General features: G+C 37.1%; 1 protein-coding gene across 2 annotated transcripts in view; it reads right to left on the bottom strand.

The window, feature by feature from the left end:
• HPSE2 (heparanase 2 (inactive)) overlaps positions 1–24,872 on the bottom strand; it is a 641,446-nt gene that overhangs the window by 545,940 nt on the left and 70,634 nt on the right. For both annotated transcript variants that reach the window (XM_055119266.1, XM_055119267.1), the window contains exon 3: positions 23,681–23,842. In XM_055119266.1, coding sequence (XP_054975241.1) covers positions 23,681–23,842 — 162 coding nt within the window. The remainder of the gene's footprint in view (positions 1–23,680; positions 23,843–24,872) is intronic.

The following is a 24,872-nucleotide window of genomic DNA, read 5'->3' as shown; positions in this document are numbered from 1 at the left end:
GACAATTTAAAAAACAGTCGCTAATAGCCCCAAAACAAAAGTTGTACTCAATTCCAAAGCAACTTGACTCTTTAACTGCTAAGTTGTATTTTTCTCACTTTTTCATTTGTTATTTTTCACGGAACTGAACTGTAAATTAATAATTCCAGGCAGGACATTCATGAACACAAATAAAACATGAATACAACAGAGACAATGTGGTAACATGGCAATCCTGGCAACCCAGAAATCCAAGGATCGTCCTACACTTTTCATTCTCCGTAGTCTAACCTCCAATTCATCTTCCCCCTCCTCTCACCACACACGCACGTACTTGAATAAGTACCAAGATCTCTCAGTTCTATCTCTTTAATATTTCAAGGCTCTCCCTTCTTTTCCATTCCACTATCTTTAACCCTGTTTATTTCCCTTCCAGATAATTCCAGCTGTTTGGTGGTGGTGGTGCTGCTGCTGTTGTTCTAATAAGTCTTCTCTCAGCCTATCCTGAATACTATCCATTCTCTATACAGGTGGTAAATTATCCTTTAAAACTCTGAAGTAATAAAGATACTCCCATTACTAAAATTTAGTGGCTTTCCATTGGCTTGAATTAATACTTAGCAGTCCCTTATCTAAACTGTTCCAAAAGTACAAATTCGATAAAACTATTTAGATTCCTCTTCCAATCTATAACACTCAGAAATGAATTAAGCTCTGGTTTCTTTTTTATGATTTTGTTTCTTTGATGACCACACTGGTAGTGCCCAGGGCTTGCTGCTGGCTCTATGCTCACTTCTCATGGGCTCAGAGAACCATTTGGGGTGCAGGGACCGAACTTAGGCCAGCTATATGCAAGGCAAACACCCTACCCACTGTGCTATCTCTCCAGCCCCATCTTTATAATTTTTTTTTTTTTTTGCTTTTTGGGTCACCCCCAGCGATGCTCAGGGGTTACTCCTGGCTTTGCACTCAGGAATTACTCCTGGCGGTGCTTGGGGGACCATATGGGATGCCGGGGATCGAACCCGGGTCGGCCGCGTGCAAGGCAAATGCCCTACCCGCTGTGCTATCGCTCCGGCCCCCACCATCTTTATAATTTTTAAGTCCTAAACTTAAGGGAAAAAATCTTTGTGATAACATTATTTGGTAGAAAAGTTATAACGCATAATAAAAGTCTAAAATGTGCAAAGTATATTTGTTTTAAAAATTATTAAGAGAAAGAAATCTCATCTCCAAAAGGAATGCTTTTGTGATTGTCAGGTCTTAAATTAACTCATCTGAGAACATCAGGAATTCACATCAAGAAATAGCTATCGGAACTGGAGGGATAGCACAATGGCTAGGGCATCTGCCTTGCACGTGGCCAACCCAGGTTTGATTCCCAGTATCCCATATGGTCCCCCAGCACTGCCCGGAGTAATTTCTGAGTGCAAAGCCAGGAGAAACCCCTGTGCATCTCTGGATGTGAGAAAGAAATAAAGAAAGAAAGAAAGAAAGAAAGAAAGAAAGAAAGAAAGAAAGAAAGAAAGAAAGAAAGAAAGAAAGAAAGAAAGGAAGGAAGGAAGGAAGGAAGGAAGGAAGGAAGGAAGGAAGGAAGGAAGGAAGGAAGGAAGGAAGAAAGAAAGAAAGAAAGAAAGAAAGAAAGAAAGAAAGAAAGAAAGAAAGAAAGAAAGAAAGAAAGAAAGAAAGAAAGAAAGAAAGAAAGAAGGAAAGAAAGAAAGAAAAAAGAAAGAAAGAAAAGAAAAGAAAAGAAAAGAAAAGAAAAGAAAAGAAAAGAAAAGAAAAGAAAAGAAAAGAAAAGAAAAGAAAAGAAAAGAAATAGCTATCAAAGCTGTACTGAACTTTGACATTTACTATTAAAATCCTTTTCTAATCAAGCCTCTCAGAGAGCCCAGCAAGCTATCAAGAGTATCCCACCCTCATTACAGAGCCTGGCAAGCTACCCGTGGCATATTCCATACGTCAAAAACAGTAACAACAAGTCTCACAATGGAGATATTACTGGTGCCCACTTGAGCAAATCGATGAACAAGGGGACAACAGTGCTACAGTGCTTCTAATCAAGATCTCCCAAAAATTCGTAATGTGGATATTTCAACCCTAAACTCCATTTCTGATCATTCATCCTAAATGCAGCTCAGAAAGTATTTGTTAAGTATACCTTCTGTTTTACCAAAGAGACAGAAGATATTTCCCCTGGATTCAAAATTATTTTATTGCATTAATAGTCTGATGTGGCAATTCTTAACCAGATCATTAAAACTCATCTTAGAATACTACACTGCATTCTGGTAATTTTAGGATCGTTATTTTAATTTGAAAACCCCCCAAGGCCATATACCACCAGTCCTTCTTTCATTTCATCCCTATCTGGCCAAGCTCCCCCTCATTCTTGGACTACAGAAGAGTATTCTAGAATACTGATGGTCTCTGTCCATATTCAATCAGCCTGGAACACCATCTTTAATTCCTGATTCACTTGCTACCCCATCTCCCTCCCCTGATCCTACCAGCTATTTTAGATATTCCTCAAATATCACTTTCCTAATTCTTCCCACAATACCCTACTTAAAATACATCTCTTAATTTCCTCTTCCGCTTTACTTTTCTGCAGCAATCAACATCATCTAACAATGTAAATATTTTACTAATTTGGGTTTTTTTTCTCCCCTTCTAAAATGACTATTGTTATGTTCTATAACGATCAAAATTGTTTATGGCACACTCGGGGTCCTCAATAAATATATTCTACAAGAATGAGGAAGATTGCTCAAAAAAATACCCTGAGTTTAGGATATTTTGATATAACAAGACTGTCCCACACAGTAAATCAGTATTAGAATACCTCCTTTCAGTTATAAATTTAATTCAGTTATAAATTTAAAAATTGATAAAGCTAAGTAAAATTTAAGTAAAGATGCTTAAATGAGAAATTCACATGGACTAAAATAATTAAGTAGAGTAAGAAAAAATTGTCACACTAATGTGATAAATAATATAAAATGCTAACATAATTTCTAAAAACCATATGTTTTATTTCATATGTATATCATTTTTATCCCTATTCTCTTATTCTGATGACAGTTTGATAAGGCTGTAATTTCATATTCTTCCAAATGTAATGGAAAGTCTATTTTCAACAAAAGTGTCTAAACTGCTTACTGGAATTTCCTTTCTCCACTCAAGAACTTGGGCTATGGCCTTAGAATCTTCATTTTTCTACTAAGTTCCTTATGCTTATAAGTTGGAAAATTAATGTAGTGTGTTTAAGAATTTAGAAAATTCTTAAAACCCATTACAGTTATTTGTAAACCTTCTTCCCATAAGAGAGTCAGAATCCAGATAATCTTTTTTTATTCAAACACTTGGACTCAAATCTTGACTAGAAACCTAGATGTTATCTTTAGTGGTTAATAAAAAGATGCAATTTTATAGGCCAAGACTTCTATCAGGGACAAAATATGAATCTAAAAGTATTAGACCTTAGCAACTTCTTGTATCCTATAAAATTAGAACAATGAAATAGAAGTCCTAAAATACTGTAACTTTCTTTTAGACAATGAAAGAGACACAATGCCACAGCTAAACTTCTTAAGAACTTATTGAGTTCACTACTTCATTTAACCTGAGCCTCTTGGGATACAAGCAAATAACCCTCTTGGGGTACATTGTTGTTGGTCTAGACACCAAGCTAATACCTGCAAAACAAAAACTCAGCTTTGGTCTCCAGTATCTAAATTATTTTGCAAGTACTCATCACTTCATCTGTCTATAAATAAGAGTTTATTTAAAGTCACAACCTGTACTTGTGACTAAGGACCAATTTTCAGATTCCTTAAAAAATCTGAACTGTTCTAATAAAAAAGGGGAGGGGACACAAAGTCTCTGAAACATGCTACATTTGGTATTCTGTACTTCATTCCCTATTGTGCTATTTCTTGATAGTTCTGCCAGCCATAGTCTTCTGTCCCAGATGCTTTTAATTTACTCTTTTTATAGGGGCATGAATGTCATTACTATGTCCCTTATTTCAAATGCTCTTGATGTTGCAGTTCTGCCATATCGTTGTTTTTTTTTCTGGTCCTTTTATTATACTCTCTTTCATTAAAAGACATGTTACTTTGTTCATTAACTTAAAACAAAATTCACTATGAAGTTTTAATTCTCTTTGAGCTTTCTTTTAAGGGTTCTTCAATTTAGCTCAAAAGTTGCTCTCATCTTTGTTACAACCCTGAGTTCAAATGCTGAGATTCTGAGGTTTCCAATTTACTTTAGATGGTATGTCTTAAAGTATATTCTTCAGATCATCCCAGCCTCAAAACATGTAGAGGAAGTGGGGGAAGAAACGGATGGGATAAATGTTGCTGATCAAATAAGGTGAGGGGGCCCACATTGTAGGGGTCTGGAAATTGGTAAAGTGTTATATATGGAAAAAAATGAGAAAAAAGTGTTATATATGAAACCATATTAGTAACATTATTGCAAACCACTGTGCATGAAAGGAAAAGAAAAAGGAGCCTGCTATAGAGGCAAAAATGGTGTGTAGGGGGGGTGATGTTAGGAAGTAACTAAGGTGGAGGGAAGTGGTGACTCTGGTGAAGGAAGTGGTGTTAGATTATCATATGCTTGAAACTAAATCATGAATAACTTTATAAACCACCATGTCTCAATAAAAAAAAAGTTAATTTTTTTAAATGAGGATAGAGAAAATCACAATTTTATACTCCATTCATTGAGATTCACATGTTGATCAGCCTACTAAAGACTAATAAATCCTTCAATGAAAAAAGCAAAACTGCTTAACAATTCAACCTTTTACCCCCTAACTCGATCCCATTGGAAGGTTTCATAAACAGAGAATACTTATGAAATAAGTGCTCAACAAGTGGTTAGCATAGGTCAATAATTGTCACAATAGTTAACCCATTATTCTAAATATAGTTAACTGTAGTCTTAATATGTTCATTCCAAAGCTCTCCCACTTATTTTTAGAAATAATAAAGTTTTCAATAATAAAAAAATTCATAGGGGGTGGGGCTAGAATGCTAGTACAGTGGGTGGGGTAGAATCCCATATGGTCCCCAGAGCACCACCAGGAGTAATTCCTGAGTGCAGAGCCTGGAGTGATCCCTGAGCACCCCTGGCTGTAACAACCCCCAAAAATTTTTTTCATAGAGGGAAATATTCAGAAAATTCTCAGGAATCTGAGATTCAGTAGTTCTGAATTGCTAGTACTTCAGAATAATCTTTCTGAATAGTGTTTTAAAGTACTTTTCTTATATACAGCATTATGTATTTTGGCCTTCTGATGAAATTTGATAATATCGTTTTACTGGATAAGTCATTTTAAAACAAATCATGAAGAATCAAAATCACTTATAATGTAACACAAAGATACAAATCATTATCATCATCATCATCAGTATCATCATCATCCCGTTGATCATCAAATTTCTCGAGCAGTCTCAGTAACGTCTCCATTTGTCCTAGTCCTGAGATTTTAGAAGCCTCTCTCTACTCATCCTTCCCAACGATGTCACACTGGAGGCTCCTTCAGGGTCAGCGGAGTGAGACCCAGCATTGTTACTGGTTTTGGCATATGAATACACCATGGGGAGTTTGCGAGGCTCTCCCATGTGGGCAGGAAACTCTCGGTAGCTAGCCAGATTCTCCCAGAGGGAGAAATAGGCTTTAAGATGACGCTTCTGGGAGCTTGGTTTTAAGTCTCTGGATGTTGGCCCTTGGTGGGATTACAGGCACTGGGGGCAGTCCCTGGGTGTGACCGCCTATACTGGAAAATGGGAAATCTGGGTGGAAGAGGCCTAGTCTCGATCCGAGCAGACTTGAAGGTCTCAGCCCCAGTCTTGGAGGTCTCAGTCCCATACACCTGGGTTCCTCTACTGGTACCTTCATGCGTGAGGCTCATCCGAACATGTGGAGAGGGGCCTTGAGCATGGCTGTGACTAGGCTCTGGAGGTCTTCGGCCATGGGAGCGCTGCTCGGGGTGGGGAGGGAAGCTGGAGCCCACCCCCTCCAAGGGGCCCCAGGTAAGACAGCCAGGCGCCTGGGCAAGAGATAGAAATAAGCATCTATAGATGTTCTTTATAAATAACACATATAGGGGCTTGGAAATAGTACAGTGGTTACCTAGGTTTAACTTCCAGATGACATAGATTCCCGAGCATCACCAAGTACACCTCAAGGATGTGGTCATAAAGGCACCCCACCACCATCAGAGTGGCCCAAGTAGCCCTGGTCCTTTCAGATTAATGCCTCGGAGTGGGACTGCAGGGGCAAATTGAAGTTCTATTCTTGATTTTTTAAGAAGTTTTCAAACGAAACACAACCAAAGCAGCAGTCCCCTTGGCAAGGAGTAAGAGTTCTTTTTCTGCTGCATCCCCCTCAGCACTTAATGTTTTCAGACTTACTGATACAAGACATTATTGCAGGTGTGAGGTGATACATATCTCACTATGATTTTGATTTTCCTGACAATGAAGGTGATCATGTTTTGACAGCTCAGAGACAAACCCTCAGGTGTATGGGCTGCTCCTTTATAACAAAGGAGCTAGGCACAGGAAGTGGAACAGGAGAGCCTCTTCCACAAATGGTGCTGGGGAATTTGTATAGTCATGTGCAAAAAATAAAATGAAATAAAATCCCAGGTTCGATTCCTCCGCCCCTCTCGGAGAGTCCGGCAAGCTACCGAGAGTATCTTGTCCGCACGGCAGGACCTGACAAGCTACCCATGGCATATTTGATATGCCAAAACCAGTAACAAGTCTCACAATGGAGATGTTACTGGTGCCCGCTCAAGCAACTCAATGAGCAAAGGAATGACAGTGACAGTGACAGTGAAATCCCTAGCTCACAACATTCACAAAGGACAATTCAAAATGGATTAGAGACAATACATAAACACAATGCATAAAAGACATCTGCACTCCTATGGTCATTGCAGCACTACTCACAATAGCCAAAATCTGCAAACAAACTAAATGCCCAGATCAGTTGATTCGATAAGGAAATGATGGTGCATGTACACAATGGAATAAGACTGGGACATAAGACAAAGTCATATAGTCTGCACTACATGAATGGATCTGAAGAGTATCCTGGTGAGTGAAGTCAGCCAAATGGAAAGAGACTGACACAGAATGATCTCTCCCACATGTGGGGATATAAAGAAACATAGTATGGGAACAACAAATGCCCAAATAGAAATGAAGAATGTTAAAAGTGGTCTTCGGTTGGTTGGTTTGTTTTGGGGGAGGGAGGTTGGGTGGGGGGTGGGTATGTGGAAGGGAATGAAGACTGGGAAGAAAGCTCTAACAATGGCAGAGGAAAGTGGGGGAGGGGTGCACTGAAAGACCATAATGCATAATGCGTTAAAAAAAAAACCTGCAGTGCAGTGCATAAACCACAAGACAAAATATTATTTTTTTAAAGTGCCTGCCATAAAAAGGCAGGCTAGTGGGTGGGAGGGAAATGGGGGTACATGGACGGAGGGAAGTGGACACTGATAAAGGGATTGGTGTTGGAACATTGTATGCTTTAAACCCAATTGTAAATAACTTTATAATATATGGTGATTAAGTGAAAAAATTAATACAAATGAAGTGACAGAAATGAAGAGTGTGGTAGGTGATATATAAAAAACTCAATAGAGGGTCTTAGCAGCACAGGATAGTAGCCAAGGAAAATATCGATTAGCTGCTAAATGAAAGGAAGGAAACATCAGAAAAAAAAAAAAAGATGGGGAAAAGTCTGAAAAGAAATGAACAACAAACCAAAGAACTATGGGATGAGTTTAAGGGGAACAATATAAGAATTATAAAAATCACTGAAGAAAGGGGAAGGCAAATTCAATTCTCAAGCAGTAGTTCAATAAATCAAAGATAAAAATTTTCTTACAATTTAGGAGTGCAGACACTGAGATAAGAGGCCCTGAGGGTTCCAGCGAAAACAGACTTAAATAGGAAACCTCCAAAGACACTATAATCAGAATGACAAAAGCCAAAGACAGAGAGAGAATACTTCAAACAATAAGATCAAGAAAGGAACTTACAAAAAAGAATCCTTCCCTATGATTCACAGCAGATCAATCAAATGAGATTTCTGAGCCAGGGGAGAGTGGTAGGATATATAGTAAATAAGAGAAAAAGTAAAAAAGAAAAATCAATGAAATGAACACTTCACCAAGAATCCTCTGTCTGGTAGATTATCATTCAGATTTGAAGGAACAATACAAAGCTTCTTTGGTCAGACAACAGTTTAGGGAATTCTTAGCTTTGAAACCAGTTTTGCAGGAAGCACTATAAGAGTTTCTTTGAAAGGCAAAATAAGCTTCTCCACACTTTACCACTGTGTATGGCATTCACCTATGGTGCTATGGTTGCCCTCTACTATGTTAAATGCTAAATAAGGTCTATTCATTCCACGCTTGATAAGGGATTTTATACTTTTTCAATGAGGAATTAATTTTTCATTTATACTGAGCATTGTATGTCTATTCAGGCTATTTTTTAATCTATAGAGATTTTTACTACAATCTTTTACTAATGCAGATGCTTAAATATTATGTTGAAAATACATTTAAAAAATTATTTGTGTACTAGTACTTTTAAGTTTTCAAAAAACCTTAATTCTTAAAGGAGTTATTAATATAGTAACTACCCCATTCATTAAAAAATTGAAACTCTATTCTTAAATATCCATGAGAAAAAAATAGAATCAGATCCATTTATGATAATAATTTTAAGAGGACTGGGAGCAATATACACTCTTATGAAATCGTATCAATAATAGGTCACCAACAATTTGCTTAAACCAATAAGTACCAAATACTTTGTGCTTTCGCTACCCTGTTGACTGAATTGTTAGGGTCCTCATATGCTACCATAGAAAATAAAATTCTAATTTTAAACATATAAAAATGGTAAAAAAATATTTTAATCTTATTATCTTTTCAAGCTTCAGTTATATATTTATAATGACTATCACTAACATAATGAATATTATAAACTAAGCACTGTTCTAAGCCCCCCTCCAAAAATAATGTTACTAAATCTCAACATCAGGCTTATGAAATATATGTTAATATTATCCCCATTTTATATACAGAGAAGCTAAGGTTTTAAGAAGCTATTTCCTGAGGCCGGGGAGAGCTCCAAGGGCTGGCGTGCAAGCTTTACATGCAAATTCCCAGACTCCATCCTGCACTGTGTGGTCCCCAGATCACCATCAGCAGCAAACCCTGAGCACTGTCAGATGTAGCCCAAAAACCAAATGAGAACTTTTTAAAAGAAGTTATTTCCCCAAATCCTACTGTCGATGTTAAAATCAAAATTCTATTTTTATCAGCTTTCTGACTCCAACCTTTTAATAATAAATTATTCACTGTTTTCTAAAACATGCCCATGTCCTTTTATGATATTAATCTTATAGCAGTGCAGAAATCTTTTGAAAAGAAATATTTAAATTTTCCCTTAATAGAGCCCTTAGTTATGAAGGGTTAACTATACCTTCATATGCTAATACTTTTCTATTCTAATATTGTAATTTTGAACATGTTTTCCGCCACTGGTTTTCTAGTTCTTTGTTTCTCAGTGCTCTCTCCATAGACTCTCCCCAGTTGAGTCATATCCTCCTCTACTTTAACCAATAATAAGCACAAATTATAAAATTTTAATTTTTACTTGCTATTACTTTATATTCTTAAATTATATATTTACATTAACATTTACTCTTAGATCAATTTTTTTTTTTTGCTTTTTGGGTCACACCCAGCAATGCACAGGGGTTACTCCAGGCTCTGCGCTCAGGAATTACCCCTGGCGGTGCTCGGGGGACCAAATGGAATGCTGGGAATCAAACCTGGGTGGGCCACGTGCAAGGCAAACGCCCTACCCGCTGTGTGCTCCAGTCCCAGATCAATATTTTATACTTCGTGTTTTGGCTACCCTGAAAATCAAAACATATTCAACTTCAACTTTAAGGCATAGTCTCTTGCCTGCACGCCTGGCTGTCTTCCCCGGGGCCCCTTAGAGGGGATGGGCTCCAGCTTCCCTCCCCACCCCAAGCAGAGCTCCCGTTGGCCGAAGACTACTGGAACCTAGCCACAGCCAAGCTCAAGGCCCCTCTCCACGTGTTCAAACAAGCCTCACTCCTGAAGGGTACCAGCAGAGGAACCCAGGTGTGTGTAATCCCATCAATGGCCAACATCCAGAGACTTAAAAGCAAGCTCCCAGAAGCAATATCTTATAACCTACTTTTCCGTCTGGGAGAAACTCGCAAGCCAGTAAGAGCTTCCTGCCCACATGGGGCAGCCTCGCAAACTTCCCATGGTGTATCTACATGCCAAAGCCAGTAACCAGCTGAATCTCATTCCCCTGACTCCGAAAGAGCCTCCAATGTGGCATCATTGAGAAGGCCGAGAAGAGAGAGGCTTCAAAAAATCTCAGGGATAGGACGAACGTAGAGGTTACTGAGACGGCTTGTCGTGATTCAACTTCATTTTTCATTGACTCCAGCATTTATCTTATACACATCAAATTTGCAACTAATAAATATTGATTAGAAAAATGCTGTTTAAATATAAATAAATAGCATATTATTGGAATTGTCATAGAACTTTAGGATGGATATCAAAATGTATCTCCTAGGACATTGCTCAGTGATTGTCTTCGGTTTTCTTAGAATGAGAAGAAAAACTAAATGAACACTAATTATCTCTTGGGCTCATTTTTCTAAGAGGTAATTCCATTGACCTTCTGCAAATATTAATGTTCTACTGAGAAGCAAATAGGTCTAACTGTAAAAAGACACTTTGGCACCTTAAATCTGTCCTGGTCTTTCAAAAAGCACATAAAAATATAGAGCTAACTCCTGTAAAATAAAACAAGCAATATTTCTCTCTAGATGAAAAGTACAAATCCCTGAAACAGACAACAGATGACATTTGCAAATCACTTTAAATACAGTACATGGGCTGGAGCGATAGTACAGTTTGCCTTGCACTCGGCTGACCTGGGTTCGATTCCCAACATCTGGTATGGTCCCCTGAGCACCGCCAGGAGTAATTCTGGAGTGCAGAGCCCCAGTAACCCCTGTGCATCACCGGGTTTGACCCAAAAAAGAAAAACAAAACAACAACAAAAAAAGAAAAACAGTACAGGGCTACTGGAGAGTTTTTAAAAAAGATACTGTCATTTTAAGTTTCAAGACAGGAAACAGTTGAGGATAAACAAGATAGTGACAACAAAATACTAACAAGATATTTCTAACTTAAGACTAACATGCACAAATCAAAAGAAGGAGAATTCAAAAAGTCACAGAGCTAGGACAAGGGTTAAGGAATTAGTCTTGCATGCACCAGATCCCACTTCAATCCCAGGCACTACATACTGAGCACCGCTGGAGTGATCCCTGAAAACAGAGCCAGGAGTAATCCCTGAGCACAGCCACATGTGGCCCAAAATGAGGTTTTAAAAAATTAAAAACAAGATCAAGAAAAAAAGTGGTCAGTGGCAATCCATTGCAAGAGAAACAGAAAATATTGCAGCATAAAAAATCATAGTGTATTTTAGTAATAAAACATTAAGTAATTTATATTTAAGGAATTAAACATTTAGCAATAAAATATATTTACTAATAAAATATACCTATAATATTTAGAAAATTGTTTTTATAACTTTCTCACATATAATATTTTATGGTTAATTTATTTAAAAACTCCTTTTTCAATTGCATTTTTATGAGATCCCATCTACTTACATGAAGGAACGCATGTGAAACTGCTTTTCAGAGGAATAAAACAGTAGGATGGAGGTAAAAAAATAAAATCAAAGACTTTTTTGTTTGCTTGGGGGCCACACCTGGCAGTACTTGGGGCTTATTTCTGGCTTTAGGCTCAGGAGATCATATGCACTGCCAGGAACATGCCTTACTTGCTGCACTCTTTCTGGCCCCCCAAAATTCTATCTTACATCATCTTTTACAGAGTAGGAGTGCAAAGCGAGAAATAATCAAAGACCCTTGCAAACAAGTTCATTTGTTCTGCAACTTATAAAGACAAAATTTTTATCAAATTGGTAGGTATCAATGTTCTCAAGTCTAATTTTGAAAACATAACAAAAACCTCTATATATACGATTATATATATATTCTTTAGTGATACTCTAAATACCTATAGAATGTTTTCAATGTGCCACTGTAGTTTTTGTAATTATATCTTTCCCCCATTTCTTTTTTCACTGATACAGTAAAAATTTTTTTACTGATACAGTTATATTGCCTATTAAATCCACTAATAAAAAATTGAACTTGCAAAAAAGATGATCACTCTGAATTAGAGAACATAAGAGGACTAGAAAGCAAAAATCACAGAGAATAAAGTTGGAGAAAAGGGGCTTTTCTAGTGATGTGCCTTTTAACATATAACTATGCATTTCTGTATGGCCTTAATTCTTACACAGACATTCCATTCTATTGATAATTCTATTGCAGTTATTCTAAAACTGATAAGTATCATCCCATTTCTGTCCAAACTTGGAGCTTTATTTCAGAATAATGAGGAAGAATTTTATTATAAAAAAAATACATATCTAGTTTGCATCACTGTGTTCAAAATGCTTAACAAATTATGAAAAATCCTCTCCCTGTGACATATTTTCATACTTAATTTACAGAAATTTACAAATTTATTTGCTTTATTTTTCTAATCTTTATATACATCCTAGATTACTGAGAAAATCAAGGTTCTGAGATTTATAATGAAGTCACTATAATTAACAGCAGTGTTCAAAACTGTTTCTAACCAATTTCATCTTACCGTACTATGTTAAGCCAGGTTTTAAAAGCAGAAATATTATAGTTTCAGCAAAGAAACTAAGTGACCTACAAGAGTAATATTTTCATTTAAAAGCATAGTGATGCAAAGACATAAATCTCAAAAAAGATAAACAAGCTGCAGAGATGATTCTGGACCCCAAAGTCACCATCCAGTTAAAAATTTAACTCCAGTTGTATCACCCTATTCAAATTTTTAGAATTCCTGGAGCACACAGTAATGACATCTCAAACTCTACACACTGGGTAGGATGTAAAGTAGAAGTCGAATAATCTCAACTAAGCAATTAAGAAGATATTAACACATAAGGCTTAACCAGTAACAACATGTTAGTAATCTCTTATACAAGACCTTAATGGCTCCAGGGTGAGATACAACAATATTTACACACTTTCTTCTAAGGAAACCTTTTTTTGATTATTCTTTATAACAAGAAATAGAAAATAAATTATTTAGGGTCTGCGATAATAAATTATTTGGAGCAGGCTTGGGTGGTGGTTGGGAAAATGGGAAATAATGGTGGTGGGAAGGTGCACGGTGGTGGGATTGGTGTTGGAATACTGAATGTAACAAATCATCATGAATAACTTCATAAAAATAAATGATTTTTTAATTAAAAAATAAGAGCATAGAGATTAGTCATAAAAAATGAAACCAAACATTTATTGAATTCTTACTGTATTCCAGTAACCATACTAAAGTATTATATGTAAAAAATCTCATTTAATTCATAAGCAAAGGTATTCAAAGGTATTTCTCCAAGGTATCATACAACCACCATTTTACAGCAAATGAATAAAGCTAAAGATAGAAATTTAAAACTTCCCCAAGAGAGAGGGTAAGTGGCCGTTCTAGAGTCACACAAACTGTCTCATTCTAAAACTTATATGTTATGGGGCCAGCAAGATAGGACAGTCGGTAAGGAGCTTCTCTTGCAAGCAGGTGACCCAGATTTGATCCCTGACTCCCTACCCAGTCTCCTAAGCACTGCCAGCAGTTATCCCTGAGCACAGATCCAGGAGTAAGCCCGGAGTACTGCTGGATGAGCCCCAAAACAATACTAATAATTTTTAATTAAATTAAAAATAAAATTCACATGCTGACCCAATACCCTACATGGAATCAAAAGCTACCAAACACTTTTACATTTCTGTTCAGAAGAACCACTATTGTTCCTTCATTTATACAAAAATCAAATAGGTAGCTTATCTTTATGAAGTTATTTCCTATTCATTTCTACTGTGATTATTTGAACATAATACTGAATATAATACAAAATTGAATATAATTTGAATATAAGAATGGAACATTAGTGCTTCAGTTTTGACAGATTGATATAAATGTCTGAACACAGTCCCAAGAGAAAAGTGATGCATATATTGCTACCTGCCCATAGAAAACTGGGAAACATCAAAGTGTCACATAAATGAACTCACCTGGAATGTCTCAGCTAAGAGCAGCCTTCCCTGACTGAAAGATCTACAGTCCCTGGACCTGCCAATCTCATGTATATGTCATAGTAATAGTCAGTAGTTCACCTCTCTAAGAGATATAGCAGACGATGTAGGAAGCTAACCACAGGGTGGGCTGGGAGGAAATAGGCTGCTTTGGAGGACCCCACAGGGACAATGGTGGTAGGGAAGCAGACACTCTGGTGTAGAGCGTAGTGTTGGAATATTTTGTGCATGGAAACCTTGCATTAAAAACTTGCAAACCAATCAAAACAACTATGAGATCTCATCTCACACCACAGAGACGGCCCACATCCCAAAAAACAAAAGCAACCGGTGTTGGCGTGGATGCGGGGAGAAAGGGACTCTTCTTCAGTGCTGGTGGGAATGCCGACTGGTTCAGCCCTTTCGGAAAACAATATGGACGATTCTCAAAAAATTAGAAATTGAGCTTCCATTTGACCCAGCAATACCACTCCTGGGAATATATCCCGGAGAGGCAAAACGGTATAGTAGAGATGGCATATGTATTTCTATGTTCATTGCAGCACTGTTTACAATAGCCAGAATCTGGAAAAAACCAGAGTGCCCCAAAACAGATGACTGGTTAAAGAAACTCTGGTACATCTACACAATGGAATACTATGTAGCTGTCAGAAAACATGAAGTCATGAAATTTGCATATAAATGGATCAACATGGAAAGTATCATGTTGAGTGAAATGAGTCAGAAAGAAAGAGACAGACATAGAAAGATTGCACTCATGTGTGGAATATAATGTAACTGAGAAGTACAAGTTGGCAACGATGCAACTTCTGGCAGATCTCTCTCTGGACTTAGTTACTAAAATACTAAATTACAGAAACCCAAAACTGAGAGGCTGCTAAGTGTGGTCACTCGACCTCATACCTCTTCATCCTCAGCAATGGAAAACAAATTATCTAATGCTTCCTTTTCAGCAAGTCTGACTTTAGGGGAGAGACTCTCCAAACAATAATAGTGAGTTTTGTTGAAATATTGTATGCAATCAAAGTGAAAATAAAGTGAAATTTATTAGTTACACAGGCGGGGGGGGCTAAGGGTGGGGGGGCTAGGGGCGTGGGGGGGTTAGGGGTGTGGGGGGCGGGGTGGAGCTATACTGGGATTCTTGGTGGTGGAATATGAGCACTGGTGAAGGGATGGTATTCGAGCATTGTATAACTGAGATTTAAACCTGAAAATTTTGTAACTTTCCACATGGTGACTCAATAAAATTTTTTTTTAAAAAAAAGAAATATAAAGTCAATAGTTTTTTAAAAAAAAACTTGCAAACCATGTTGCCTAAAGTAAGTAAAATTTTAAAATTTTGAAAGAAATATATTTTTTTTAAAAAAAAAGAAGAACATCTGCACTAACGGCATCATGAGGACGAGTACTGTTGGCTGCTGAAGCAAGAACAGTTGATGGGGAGTATCAAGAAGGAGTGAAAGGGGTTGCAGAGCTCGGGCAGGCCATATGGCTCAGGGACAGGATGTGCAACACTCCAAATATCGTGACGTCAAAATACCACCATGAAACCAATTCTGGACTAGGAATACTAAGTGTAGGAAAGAAAAACCCCAAACTTCTAGGTTGAAGGATTAACAAAGAGCACAGAGGAGAAAGAAAAAAAAAACATATATGTAACTCAAAGTTAAAAAACGAAGAATTCAGAGAAGAAATAAAAATGGTAGGAGCTTGGGGGCTGGAGTGATAGCACAGCGGGTAGGGCGTTTGCCTTGCACACGGCCGACCTAGGTTCAATTCCCAGCATCCCATATGGTCCTCCGAGCACCGCCAGGAGTAATTCCTAAGTGCAGAGCCAGGAGTAATCCCTGTGCAACGCCAGGTGTGACCCAAAAAGAAAAAAAAAATGGTAGGATCTGGGGAAATAGTACAGTAGGTAGAGCATTTTTCTTGCACATGGTCAACCCAGGTTCAATCCCCAGCATACCGAAGATAGGATGTGCAGTCAGGAGTAATCCCTGAGCACCGCCAGGTGTGGCCCAAAAAGAAAAATTAATTAATTAAAATAGTAGACTATGTAAAAAGGTTATTAGCCTCACTAATAATAAAAATGTATAACTAAGGAACTAGAGAAATAGTACAGTGGGCAGGGTGCTTGCCTTGCATGCAGCTGACTTGGGTTGTTTCAATTCCCAGCAATCCTATTTGATCCCGAGCAACACCACAAGCAATTCCTGAATGCAGAGCCAGGAGAAAGCTCTGAGCAACACTGGGTATGGCCCCCTACCCCCTCCAAAAATATACATTTTTTATATTACATACACACACACATATATATATACAAATTAAAGTAGCAATAATGAATTTTAATAATAAAAGTGAGCTTTTTCCTACATTGTTCATGTAAATATAAACTGGAATATTCATCCTGGAAGTCCATCTAGTGTATATCAAAAATTTTAATATGCATGCTTTTGACATATCACTCTTCTTGGAATGTTACAGATACATATGCAATAAATATTTACTATGATATTGTTTATAATTATGAAAACCTAGAGACATCCACGTCTGTCAATAGAAATTCATTAAAAATAATTGTAACTTATGTAGTGTTATTTAATGTGGCCACTTAAAAATATGAAATTTTACTTGATGTAGAAAGATGTACACAAAATATAGTTAAGGAAAGTATATTACAGCAGAAGGAACAGGCTAAAAAGACACCTTACTGAATAGGGAAAGTATTTGCACACAATACATCAGAAAATGGGCTAATATCCAAAATATATATAGCCCTCACAAAGCTTAGCAAAAAATAACAATAACAATAACCTAAAAACCCTACAAAAAATGGGAGGAATTGAATAAACACTTCTATGTGGAGGTCAATAGGCATATGAAAAGTGTTCACTACTGTTACCATGGAAATGCAAATCCAAGTAACCGTGAGATATCATCCCATGTCAGTGAGAATGGTATATATCAAAAAGAGTGGAAATAATCGATATTGTGGGGTGATATGGTGAAAAAGAAACAATCACTCACTGTTGGTAGAAATGAAGGTTTATCCTCTAGAGAAAGCAATATGGATATTTCTCAAGAAAAGCTTCCACATGGCCCAGAATTCCACATTTTGGCATTACCCTCCAAACATGAAACCTTTAATTTGAAAATATATATGTATACCTATGTCACTGTTGTGCTTTGTACAAGAGCCATAACATGACAACAACTCAAATGCCTGATGACAGATGAAGTAGTGTGTGTGTGTGTGTGTGTTTTGTCCTTTATATATATAAAACAATGAAATATTATGCAACCATAAGAAAGAGTCATGCAGTTCAGTGCAATTTGATGGAACTGGAGAGTAAAATGTTAAGCAAAGTAAGTTAAAGGGCGAAGGACAAATACCAGATAACCTCACTGATCTGTGGTATAATGGAATCAAGACAGGGAAATGGAAAGTATCAAATGACAGTAAACCCTTGGCCCTGGATTAAAGAACTGAGAATGACAGTAGCACTGTAGCACTGTCCTCCAGTTGTTCATTGATTTGCTCAAGTGGGCACCAGTAATATCTCCATTGTGAGACTTGTTGTTACTGTTTTTGGCCTATCAAATAGGCCACAGGTAGCTTGCCAGGCTCTGCCATGAGGGCGGAATACTTTCAGTAGCTTGCCGGGCTCTCGGAGAAGGACAAAGGAGTCAAACCCCGGTCGGCCGCATACAAGGCAAATACTCGCTGTGCTATGGCTCCAGTCCTGAGAATGCCAAGTAAGGGAGAAGTTGAGTAAGAGAATAATGAGGTGATTGATGTAACATAAGGACACTGATTGAGGGTCTTGGGCACTTTGGTGGTGATGAAATGAGGTAACTGTATAATCAAAATCATAACTGCTAACATTATTATAAACATATGACTCAAACTATAACAATTAATTTTTAATGAGTTTGCCAAGGCAGTGGAGTGGGAGAGTAGGGGATCTTAAGACACTGGCAGAGGGATGGTGGTGGGAATGGATTTGAACCATGGCATGCTTGAAATTTTATTATTGGCAATATTTTAAATCATGGTATCTAGACAAAAACGGGAAAGAAGGGGAAACACGTTTAAAAAAATTAATAGTAATAGGGTCAGAGAGATACCACAGCAAGCAGGGCATTTTTCTTGCATACAGCCAAACCAAATTCAATCCCTGGCACCGTATATGGTCCACCGAGCCCACCAGGAGTGATTCCTAAGTCAGGAATTCCTGAGACTCTCTGGGTGTGATCCAAAAAACAAAAAAGTAAAATAAAATGAAAATAAGTCACATATTATCACTGTCATAATAATAACTATTTCATTTTGGGAAATATGTTCTTAATTTAAAGGTGTTAATTTTAGTGAATAAGTATTCAGATGTTTATGCACATTAAATAGTAAAGTCGGTTTTATTAAAATCATGTGAAAAACAAATATTGTCACTATTTTTTAATACTGTTTTATAGATTTTTTTTGCTTTTTGTTGGTTGATTAGTTGGTTTGGGGGCTACTCCCAGCTATACTCCATGTTCAAGTATCACCCCAGGCAGTGCTTAGAGGATCAAAATGGGGTCATCAACATATAAGGCGAGGCCTTAACCTCTGAAATATATATCCTATGCAACTTGGGATTACTTTTTCATTAAAAGGAGAGCCTGCTGAGTGAGAAAAGTACCTGCCTTGCAAGGGCAAGTTCACAAGTTCATTCTTGGTACTTCCCACAAATCCAGGTCCAACCCTGGTCCTGGCAGTTCTGCTGTCTGGGAATCCGGGTCCACGAGAGTGTGTGATAATCAACACACCACAGTCCAAGGGGTGTGCAAGCACCACAACAAAAAAAAACTGCAGTTTCCAGAGAGCAAAACAACCAGAATATGTGTGAGCATCTCTGCCAAAAGAGTGTGATTCCCAGAAAACACAGTGCAAATGATGCAACAAAAGTGTAAGATCTCTGGGAGCTGGAGAAATACAGCAAGTAGGGCACTTGCCTTACATACAGCCAAACTGGGTTCGCTCCAAGAGTCTCATCAAAGAAGGTATAGGGATGGCAAATAAACATATTACAAGTTACTCAATATAATTAATCATGAAATTAATTGCAAATTAAAGCCATGAAATACTACTATACTTTCACTAGAGTGGCTAAAATTCAAGTGTTGGTAAAAATGTGAAGGAACTAGAGCTCTCACACACTATTGACAGAATGCAAGCCCTTTGAGAAAAACATCTAGCAATTTATAGCAAAGTTAACTCTGAAATTATGTAATCTACTCACAGGTACTTAACTAAGAAAAACGAAAACATCAACTATGAAATTTAGTAATCTACTCATAGATACTTAACTAAGAAAAAATAAAATATCAGCTATGAAACTAAGTAAATTACTCATAGATACTTAACTAAAAATAATGAAAACATCAACGAACACATCAGAAAATAAATATTTCTAGTAACTTTACTCATGAAACAGAAACAAACTATTCATAACATAAAATGTTAATGAGCAATGAAAATAAATGAAATTCTGATATATGCAACAAAATGAAAGAATTCTTCAATATAGTCAAAGGAAAATAGTAAGACAAGTGTTATCACTTTATTATTTCATTTATTTTTTTTATTTTTTTATTTTTTTGCTTTTTGGGTCACACCCGGCAATGCACAGGGGTCATTCCTGGCTCATGCACTCAGGAATTACCCCTGGCGGTGCTCAGGGGACCATATGGGGTGCTGGGATTTGAACCCGGGTTGGCAGCGTGCAAGGCAAATGCCTTACCTGCTGTGCTATCACTCCAGCCCCTATTTCATTTATTTTACAGATATTGGATCTGACATAAATAGGGATTTATCCATGGTGGAATTAATGAGACCAGAGAACTTTTTGTGTATGGTACTAGGGATCAGACTAAGTTACCTCACATGCCAGTCATTGTGGTCTAGCACTAAACTACATCCCCAGTCTGAGGACAAGAGAACGATTTTTAAACGCCCTATTCTCTAACTTTTTAGTCATGGTGTCCTTATTTTAAAGGCTCCTACTCTACTATCCTCATTTGTTACTTCTTGGGTAACATGAATAATGAGAGTAATACTCCCAGACTCAAGAAGCTGCAGAACAAACATACATATACACAACAGGGGAGTTAGTATAAAATGTCCAGTAAAGAATTCATCACCATTTAAAATGCTAATATCCCTGAAAATCTCCTGTAACTGTTTCCATTACCTTCCTAGAACCTTCATTTGTTATCAAAGACCCTCTGGGTTACATGAAGATAGCATTATTTCCAGTACTACATAAACAACCATGTCAAAACATTAGGACAAGTGTTACACCTCGCAAAATACAATCTTGTTTCTAAAAATATCAAATACTTCAGAATGAATTAAATAATGATAACTAGCTTCCATTAACTGAGCTGTCAACAAGGACTAAATAGGTGCATCATTTTATTAAAGTGTCAAAAATCCCCAAAGGCAGAAAATCATTTGTCTGCCTTTGAGGGCTCCTTTTTAGAATGATCATTAGCTACCACACAGAACATGAAGGCATGCCTTTCAACTCAATGCTGAGAGTCATCAGCTAAGCATGAGTACCTAAGAATGAAGGCTGTCTCATGAGGCAGAAATAGCTATCCTTTTTTTAAATCCTCTTAACCACATGACTGTTCCGTTTTATCATTCTTACTATACTAACATTTCCATTTTTTTCTACACTGTGAACAGTTATCCAATTTTAAAATTAAAAATTAACCACCAGGGTTGGAGTGATAGAACAATGGGTAGGGCATTTGCCTTGCATGCACCCAATCCGGGTTCAATCCCCGGCATTCCATATGGTCCCCCGAGCATCAGCATCGCCAGGAGTGATTCCTAAGTGTAGAGCCAGGAGTAATCCCTGAGTATTGCTGGGTGTGACCCGAAAAGCAAAAAAAAATAAATAAAATTAAGTTAATTGGCAAAAAAAAAACCATGTTTATTTAAAAATACCACTAAGTGATCAGAAAACAATTGTTATCCATATACTGCTATCCATACACATTAAATTCTGTAAATAAATTGGGAAGAAAAGTTTGGGGAAGTCAGAGGCATGAAAAAGCCACACTGAAGCAATTCTGGATGACCAGTTTCCTCATCCTGTTCCCAAATAAATATTTTCAATGCACATATTTCAAACATTATGCCGGTGTTATATAAAATAAGTGGAATGTCACCAAGCAGAAATTCTAGAGTAGGTGTTGTAAACATGTTGGTAAAGAAAGTCACTTCATTTGAGAGGTCTCTGCCCCTTCAACCTCACCCTCCTTACCAATATACATTCATCACCGAAAAGGGAAATATTTACAAAAGTTAGTTTAGTTATGTTTAAATATTATGTTTAGCTGTCTGGAGACTATGTTCTCAAAATTTATACAAGAAATCAAGGATTAAACTTCATAACAATTAGAAAACCACACTGTGTAAAATCAAAGACTTAGTTAAAGGACATTAAAATAGTTTCGCCATTGGTACTAAATTGAAATGACTCCATCTCTTCTCAACACCTGGAACCAGAACCTTTTGAACTCTCATGTAAACAAACCGGGGCACACCAAATGCTCTGTCTGCTGCAAGGTACCACCTCTGCACAGGCATTTGGGTGAAAAATGTGGAAAATGCCTGAGGACTCTTTGAAGCAGCTTGGGAGAAGTGAGAGCAGGAAAGAGGCTCTTCTCTAGGGTAAGTTTGTTTAGTGGAAAGTAAGCAAGTTGTCAGGGTAAAAGTTGACAATGTTGATTCCAACAGTTTGAACTGCGAATAAACATCCAAAGGGATTATGTTACTGAGAATTAGAAAAAATTCCATTGAACTCAATAGAACACTTGTGTTTTCAGAGATAATATGCCTTCAAGCCACACTCTGGGTCCACAGTTTAGTGTTAGAATTACCCTAAGCCCTTTCAATGCCACATTAAAGAACATGAGGTCTGACCTCTCTAATATGTGTCTAAAAATATTAGGCTAAGAATACAAGAAATATTTTATTTCTAATAATAGGATGGAAAATCACTAGCCACGTGTACATTTGTACATTTGAGGCTGAAGAAGTAATCTGGAGAAAATTCGATGTTCTTCGCAAACATCTAAACTTAAGCACAATTTCACTAACAAACTTAGGGAAATATGTACACTGACTGTAAAGCACTTTTAAGTTTTCCTCCATTAGTGACCTATCAAAGAGCAAAATAGAGGGCCTACACTTGAGAAATCCATAATCCGCCCCTCTGCTCACCAAAGCCACACTTAAATCTGGCTTTCATCTCATGCTGTTGGGATTTCCATCAGGTAAAAGATGAAAAGTTGGAAGTGCTTTTTCAAAAGCAAAACATTTTGGTTGCCACTCAGCAATTCCTGGTAAAATGCCAGGAAGCCTATTAAAAAGTTAAAATTTTCCTAACTTGGAATTACAAAAATAAATGTGAGATGTTTATAGCCTTTCAGACATCCCATCATATAGTTTAATATTCATAAACAAGGGAAAACACACTTTAAAGACTTGTTAAAGCTTATTTGGATCAATATAACGCAGATCTGCCTTACATGTACTCAAGAAAATGAAGGTAATTTCAACAGTTCTTAGTTCATCTAAGTCCTTCATGATTCTCACATTAAAATTTGCTATTAGAATCTTTTCCAACACTTCACAAAAGCATGCAACTCACACACTTTTTTTCCAGTAAGTTTGCAGGCAGTCTTATGAAAAACTGCTTTGCCTTGGATTTCACACACACACACACACACACACACACACACACACACACACACACATCCCTTTTGGAATCAAGGATGCAGAGAATATAGTTTAAGTCTCATAGCCTTTTTGCTTATTTTATTGCTTTTTTTCCTCTCTGAAATAGAAAAATCAAACTCCCCAGATACTTTCAAATTCGCCAGGAATAGAACATTTTCAGTCCTGTCTGTGGATCATTATCCACTTTACATTTCATCTTTTTGTTCACAGAGTTCATAGAGAGGAGATAAACAGAAAGGAGAAAACAGCTACTTCTTTGACACCAAATTTAGTAATGCTCTCAATCTACTGGCACACATCTAAAAGAGTTTTTAAGACGTCAGTAGATTTTTTTACTGGTTCTGTCTTTGAAGAACACACATAATGATTTGCCCATAACCTTCAATCAAAATAGATCTGCTAACTACAAGAAATATTTCTGATAAGAAGACAACAGTCCTAACAAAGATTATTATCTCAAAAAGAGATTAAAGTGGGTGGACACAGAGAGATTTAAGCTCATTTGAGCCCCACCGTAGTGTCTCCAAAACATCAAGTTGCTGAGGGAGTCGTTAATTTTTAGTGCTCTAATATTTCAGTTGACTTCAATGGCCTTACCTGTTAATATGAGATTACTGTAAGTATTAGAGAATTGCTCCTTTAGAAGAACCAGATGCATCTGAGCAGCCTTCTCTCTTTGGAGCTCCAGCATGATATCTGGGTGTTGGGCAATTTTGCATCCTTTCTGCTTATCCAATGCAACATCACTTCGAACAATGTCTACAAAAAAAAAAAAAGAGGAAAGAAAGGAAGTTGGAAACAAAACCAAAACACACACACACACACACACACACACACACACACACACACACACACAGTTCCATCAGAATAAGAAAATTCAAAGTAGATCTGAACTAACTCCATTATACATCCTGCAAAGTTCCTCTGGTCATTTAAAATCATGGGAGAGTTGTTCCTTAGCTTTCCCTAACCTCATTTAAGACTATAGCTCCTCCATTACTAATCTCAGTTTACCTCCAGGACCCACTTCCTATGGCCTGTTTTTAACGTTCTTTATCATTCATTCTTTGTTGGGGGAGCAGGGGGGAGGGGGGAACAATGCAACATAGAATACTGGAAATGATGATATCATTTCCTCTACCACTTGCTATTGGACCAGGTAATAGTTCCAGCATGTGTTTTCAAGACACTTGACCTATTTTCAAATTTACACCTACTCAAGTCCTTTTAGCACAATTAGGATTGCTATTCTGTGGGCCAATTACTCAGGATTTCTCCTGCTATTTTTCATGTTCTTCTGGGTACAGTTCAGAATCAGTTATCACTCTTTCAATCTAGAAATATTTTGTGGGTCACTGAAGAAAGCAAGAGTAGGACTCAAGTCACTGCAGATCTGTCTCTTTTCCAATTATTTTCCCATTAGCAAGAAGCTGCTTTCAGTACTTCAGTATGAGTTTCACTCAAAGCAGATGTATTCTCCAGAAAACAGCCTTCTCCAAACAGAAACATTCATCTACAATGTGTCCCATGTAGAGGAGAGTTTTTATGCCCTAACTTTGTTTATTTTCACAAATTAAAATATAATTCAGCTGATTATCATGGAAATAAATAAAACTATCAACAATAATCTGAATTACAAATTTAGAAACTTCCAATTTTACAGAGCAAAGTTTAAAAGGTTTGACAGAAAATGCTGAGGAAAAAAAAATGCTGTCACTATTGAAATTAGGAGCTTTGGAAGGGAAAAATAATAAATAATATTTATTTTAATAGTATCAATAGTAGGGGG

The sequence above is a fragment of the Sorex araneus genome, chromosome 11 (assembly GCF_027595985.1).
Source record: "Sorex araneus isolate mSorAra2 chromosome 11, mSorAra2.pri, whole genome shotgun sequence".
NCBI lineage: Eukaryota > Metazoa > Chordata > Mammalia > Eulipotyphla > Soricidae > Sorex > Sorex araneus.
The sequence above is the reverse complement of the archived record's forward strand: the minus strand, read 5'-3'. Positions and strand labels throughout refer to the sequence as shown.